The 6,486-nt window shown below is 52.1% G+C and overlaps 1 protein-coding gene across 1 annotated transcript in view; it reads left to right on the top strand.

The window, feature by feature from the left end:
• The window catches only part of FAM92B (family with sequence similarity 92 member B), a 31,241-nt gene that overhangs the window by 21,396 nt on the left and 3,359 nt on the right, over positions 1–6,486 (top strand). Inside the window, exons 6-7 of the mRNA XM_015426007.1 lie at positions 3,261–3,365; positions 4,021–4,134. Coding sequence (XP_015281493.1) covers positions 3,261–3,365; positions 4,021–4,134 — 219 coding nt within the window. The remainder of the gene's footprint in view (positions 1–3,260; positions 3,366–4,020; positions 4,135–6,486) is intronic.

The following is a 6,486-nucleotide window of genomic DNA, read 5'->3' as shown; positions in this document are numbered from 1 at the left end:
AGCCAAGCGCCAGAGCCTTTGCAGGGGAATGTTTTAAGCCCCAAGGTCAAACGCCCCCCTCGCCCCCCCCCCCCCCCCACGCCCCCAGGCTTTTTGCAGGGTAGGGACAAAAAGAGAGAGACAGAGAGTGACTAAGCCCTGTCACAGCTCTGGCGGAATTAGCACCTTGCGCACTAATGCACCTTACCGTGCAGGGGAAAGCGAGAGCTTCGCTGCAACCAGGACTATTTTTGGGCAGGAACGCACAGGAACGGAGTTCCGGCTGGCTTCAGAGTTGGCCACACCCACTACAGCCAAAACCTCTGCGTGCCTGGCTACGGAGGGAAGGCCTGGAGAGTGACTCCTCCCCGGTAACTCCGACTCCTTCCCTGGCCTGTCCAAGGGCCGGCTTGCCTGGGCTCCCCGCAGCCACAGGGTGCCCAGGCAAGCCAAGGGAAGGCATGGGGGTGTGGCTTAATATGCTAATGAACTGCACTGTTGGGGGTTCCTAATATAGTAATGAGCTTCTGATGTTGGGTGTGGCCTATTATGCTAATGAGTTCCTGCTGGGCTTTTTCTACAAAAAGAGCCCTGAGTGCAACCAACCCTACTGGTGGTCCAGCGGCCTTAAATGTCACGCCAATAGCAGGTGAGAGGCCCTCCAACGTGGCTCTCGTGGCCCGTGCCTTATAAACTGCCTCCCTATATTTATATCCTGCCGTAATCAGCCAAACTGGGACCTCGCCCTAAAATTACACTCTGCTGAAACCAGCAAAGCTCCAGAGCATTTGCAGGGGAATGTTTTAAGCACCAAGGTCAAACGCCCTCCTCTCGCCTCCCCCCCCCCCACGCCCCCAGGCTTTTTGCAGGGTAGGGACAAAAAGAGAGAGACAGAGAGTGACTAAGCCCTGGCACAGCTCTGACGGAATTAGCTCCTTGCGCACTAATGCACCTTACCATGCAGGGGAAAGCAAGAGCTTTGTCCCATGCTGGGGAGAGATCTTGCCGTATCCACCCCAAGCCAAGGCAAGGCTGAAGTCACAGCCCCTTTCCTGATAAGCACCGTGACCAGTGTTCCCTCTAAGCTGAGTTACTGTGAGCCAGCTCGTGGTTTTTTAGCCTCCGGCTCACACATTCTCTGTCTGAGCTCAGGAAGGAGGGCTCCAGAGCAAACTCATGTATGCAGTAGCTAAATCACTCGCTCACACCTTTAATGCCAGGAGCTCACAAAGTAGGATTGTTGCTCACAAGACTCCACAGCTTAGAGGGAGCGTTGACCATGACTCAGTGCTGTTTGCCGGTCCAGAAGTCACACACTGGTTTACAGCTAGGACCCGGAATAGCCCTTTCTTGCCCCGGCCTCTTCGGAATCCTTGCATTCATCATTCTGCTCACAGCCAGGCAGTGATGAGGAGACAGCGACACAGCTCATAAACAACCTGGGTCATCTGCACCAAACACGGCCGGGAATCGGGGTCAGTGCTTCCCGAATGCCTCGGGCCTGGCCTTCCCAGAAAAACAACTCGAAAGAGACTCCAGAGGGGCAACTTCCTTCCTCCGCTCTGATTACCAAACCCAACAAGTCAAGGCATCCCCTGCCCTGCAACTCCACCCTGCAGCACAAGGAAAACTGCATTGAGGCAGACCATGAAAGGGAGGGCAGGGGATGGATAAACTAGTGCTTGTCTCTCGCGGCCCTTTCTTATATGGCCAGAGTAATGCTGATTGCCAGGGGTGGGGGACAGGTGTTCCCTCTAAGCTGAGTTAGCGTGAGCTAGCTCACATCTTTTTAGCCTCCGGCTCACACATTTTAGTCTTAGCTCAGGAAGGAGGGCTCCAGAGCCAACTAATTTATGCCGTAGCCAAAGTGCTCGCTCACAACTTTGATGCCAGTAGCTCACAAAGTAGAATTTTTGCTCACAAGACTCAACAGCTTAGAGGGAACACTGGTGGGGGTCAGGAAGGAATTTTCCTCCAGGCCTGATGGGCCCAGGGATCATGGAGGTTTTTTGCCTTCCTCTGGGGGAGTGGGGGGGGGAGGTAGCTGTGAATTTCCTGCTTTGTGTAGGGGGTTGGAGTGTATGACCCTTGTGGTCCGTTCCCGCTCCATCTTTCTGTGTTTCTTTCCTCTTTTCAAAATGGCTGCAGGTTGGAGGGGGGCAGATTTCCATCCTAGGGATCCAGGGATCCAGGCTGTGGGAGCAGCTTGCAGCTTCTAACGGGGTGCCAACCAAGGCTCCCTCTAAGCTGTGGAGTCTTGCGAGCAGAAATCCTCCTTTGGGAGCGACTGGCATTAAAGTTGTGAGCAAGCAATTTGGCTGCCGCGTACATTAGTTTGCTCTGGAGCCGTCCTTCCGGAGCTAAGACAAAAAACGTGTGAGCCGGAGGCTATAAAGCTGTGAGCTAGCTCACACTCACTCAGCTTAGAGGGAACACTGGTGCCTTCCGCCTAGCACGCGTTCTGCTAAATGTGACTTGGGGGGTAACAGAGAGAAGCTTTCTCTTGCTGGTCTGCGGTGCCTCTCGGCAGCCCTGTTTCCCAGGCCGACTGGCTTTGAAGGCATTTTGCGCTGCGTTACCACCACCACCACCCCGCCCCCCATGCGTTTGAGATTCTCGAGAGCATTTCTCATTTCCATCCCATCAAGCACATAAACAAGGGACTCATTACCCTGCCCTGCATGTGCCTAACGTCTTCTCTGAAGCTGTTAAGCTTGGCTGTCCGTAAGATTGTCAGCAAGGGTCTTTTTCCTCCGAACTCGGTGCTTTGGTGACAACCCCCCATTTAATCAACGAGAAATCTAGGCCAAACAAAAGGGAGGAAAGTCATTTCAAGCAATTTCCTCCAAGCAGGGTAAGGGAACAGACAGCTAGGAAGAAAAGCCAGACAACAACCAAAGCTTCACAACCTCTGCTGTTGCAGGTAAAACATGGGCAGCCCTTGGCCCCTAGCACAGCTCCCTTCAGCCACGTTTCCCCCCATTTCCCTCTGAGTAAGAGGGGACTGCAGCCAGTGTTTCCTCTAAGCTGTGGAATCTTGTGAGCAAAAATGCTACTTTGTGAGCCACTGGCCTTAAAGTTGTGAGCGAGCAATTTGGCTACTGCATAAATGAGTTTGCTCTGGAGCCCTCCTTCCTGAGCGAAGGCAAAAATGTGAGAGCCGGAGGCTAAAAAACGGTGAGCTAGCTCACACTCACTCAGCTTAGAGGGAACACTGACCGCAGCACACCCCCAGTGCCTTCAGTTCAGTCGCTAACCACAACATTGCCCTCTCGGCCTAGGCAGAGTCCAACGTACACAAGGCCTCCGTCGATGCCAGCAGAACCACCCAGCAGCTGGAAGAGACCATTGATGAGTTTCAGAAGCAGAAACTGAAAGACATACAGGTAATCCGGACTGCCAGGGGGTGGCATCACGCCAAACTGTGGTTTGTTGAACAAACTCTAGCGAGTCTACCACACATAAAACAACATATCGCAGTTTGTGAACAACAGACCATCACAACTAGTGCAAGCTACAAACCCTTGGCTGAAGTCCCAGATTGGCGGCAATCACCCGCATTCAGACGTCACACCTAACCAAGTTTTGACCAAACCACAGTTTATCACGATGTCTCTCTGTGGTCAGACAGTGAGGACTTTCGGAGCTGCAAGTCCTATGCACGGTCATGGGGCAGGGAGTTCCCTCAATTTTGCTGGGACTTACTCCCAAATAAACATGCAGGGAATTTTGATGCAATCCCTTAATCACGGCATTCCAGAAATCTAATTAGGGAGACAAAATAAAGGGGTAAAGTCCAAGGCTCCCGCTAAACTGTGGAGTCTTGTGAGCCAAAATTCTACTTTATGAGCTACTGGCATTAAAGTTGTAAGCAAGCAATTTGGCTACTGCATAAATTTGTTTGCTGTCTGGACCCCTCCTTCCTGTGCTAAGACAAAAACGTGTGAGCTAAAGGCTAAAAAACTGTGAGCTAGCTCACACTAACTCAGCTTAGAGGGAACACTGCTAATGTCGTGTTTCACTTGTCCCCTCTCCCTGCAGAGGATCTTTTTGGATTTCGTCACCATCGAGATGGTCTTCCACGCGAAAGCTCTCGAGGTTTATTCCAACGCATTCCAAAATCTTGAAAGCTATGATCTTGAGAAAGACCTGGAGGTAAGGGTAGCATCCGAAAAGCAGAGTTGATTCACTGCCTTTATCTGTCCTTTTGGAATATGGCCCCAAACTGGTAAAGCTGAAGTTTTCTCTTTTTTCTTCCTTGCAGTGGGACAAACTGCTCTGGGTTAGGACTGGCAGGTACCCCTGGCCACCAGCAGGGGATTAGAGGGGGTCGGGTTGCCACATCCAGGTTGGGGAGTTCCTGGGGATGGAGCCTGGGGAGGACAGGGACCCCAGTGGGGTACAAGGCCACAGAGCCCACCCTCCAAAGCATCCATTTTTCTGCAGGGGAACTGATCTCTGTAGTCTGGAGATGAGCTGTATTTCTGGGGGATCGCCAGGTCCCACCTGGAGGCTGGCGTCCCTACTCTGGGTGCTTGGAAATGTAGGCAAGCAGCTGGTAAATGCTGCTAAATACAATCATGAGCCATGGGCTCATTCCCAGCTTAATAACGGTTCAGGATTTGATGTGGTGTAAGCGGGGGGGGGGGATCTTCTCTCCTTCTCAGCCTGGGGGCGGGATATCTCTCATCACAAACCCATTCTTGCCATTTTCACTGTCTTATATCTGCTGCTTTTATTTTTAGCATTGTCAGCTCTGGGTTGGGAAATACCTGGAGATTTAGGGGGTGGAGCCTAAGGAGGTCAGGGTTCGGGGAGGGGAGGGACTTCAATGGGGTACAGTCACCCTTGTGCCCTCTAAGCCAAGTGAGTGTGAGCCGGCTCAGACATTTTTGTCTCCGCTCCGGAAGGGTGGCTCCAGAGCAAACTAATTTATGCAGCAGCCAAGAAGAGAAGAAGAAGAGATTCGATTTATACCCCGCCCTTCACTACCCGAAGGAGTCTCAGAGCGGCTTACAAACTCCTTTCCCTCCCCCTCCCCACAACAGACACCCTGTGAGGTCGGTGGGGCTGAGAGAGCTCTTGACAGAAACTGCCCTTTTCCAGAACAGCTCTTGTCAGAACTATGGCTTGCCCAAAATCATCCAGCCAGGTGCAAGTGGAGGAGTGGGGAATCAAACCCGGTTCTCCCAGATTAGAGTCCGCACACTTAACCACGACACCAAATCACCTGCTCACAACCTTAATGCCCGTAGCTCACAAAGTATGATTTTTGCTGACGAGACTCCACAGCTTAGGGAGAGCATGGACAGAGTCCACCTTCCAAAATGGCCATTTCCTCCAAATTAACCTATTTCTGTTGCATGGAAATCAGTTGCAATCGTCATCATGGAAGAAGCAGAGCGATGTCGAGCCTCAGTAACAATCCTTACCTGGGGAAGTACAAAAACACAAGGTTCCCTCTCGGCTTGCTCTCAAGATGCCCCAGGGCTGGGGCGTCATCAGGGACTTTCAGGCCTCCTTTGAAGGGTCCAAAATGCCGAAGCCTCATTTCCCTCCATGGGGGCAGCTGCCTTTCACCTCCCACTCATTAAGCCTTCCTGCCGCTTGCACCTGTGAACAGGCTGGGCTGAGTTCCACCACAGCTGCAGCTGGTATGATCCACCGAAGGCCTGCCAGGAGTCTCTCAAGCAGGATCTGGTTTGCAGGCTAAATATCCTGGGTTTATGAATTCAGAGACTGTGCACAATCCTGGTTGAATTAGACAAACTATGGTCAGAGTCAATGTTCCCTCTAAGCTGTGGAGTCTTGTGAGCAAACATTCTACTTTGTGAGCCGTTGGCATGAAAGTGGTGAGCGAGCGATTTGGCTGCTGCCTAAATTAGTGTGCTCTGGAGCCATCCCAGCTGTAGGCTAAAAAACTGTGAGCTCACACTAACTCAGCTTAGAGGGAACACTGATCAGAGTGGCTGTCTGAATGGCAGATTCAGGTGGCTATCCACGTTGGTCTGAAGCAACAGGACAGAGTTTTGAGTCCAGCCGCACCTTTAAGACCCACAAAGTTTAGTGGCAGCCAATGCTCCCTCTAAGCTGTGGAGTCTCGTGAGCAAATATTCTACTGTGTGAGCTACGGGCATTAAAGTTGTGAGCGAGCGATCTGGTTGCTGCATCAATTTGTTTGCTCTGGAGCCCTCCTTCCTGAGCGAAGACAAAAAAATATGTGAGCCGGAGGCTAAAAAACTGTGAGCCGGCTCACACTTACTCGGCTTAGAGGGAACACTGACCACCACCCTGCGGTGTGAGACCGAGCGTGTGTGCGACTGGCCCAAGGCATTTCCAAAACAGAACGGAGGTCTGACCCCGGCTCTCCCAGCAACGCTCTCTCTCAGCTGAGGAGTCTTGTGAGCAAAAATTCTACTGTGTGAGCTATGGGCATTAAAGTTGTGAGCGAGCGATTTGGCTGCTGCATACGTTAGTCTGCTCTGGAGCCCTCCTTCCTGAGCTAAG

Source organism: Gekko japonicus, unplaced genomic scaffold (genome assembly GCF_001447785.1).
Source record: "Gekko japonicus isolate JY-2015 unplaced genomic scaffold, Gekko_japonicus_V1.1 scaffold4341, whole genome shotgun sequence".
Taxonomy (NCBI): domain Eukaryota; kingdom Metazoa; phylum Chordata; class Lepidosauria; order Squamata; family Gekkonidae; genus Gekko; species Gekko japonicus.
This window is presented reverse-complemented; position numbering and strand designations above follow the sequence as displayed.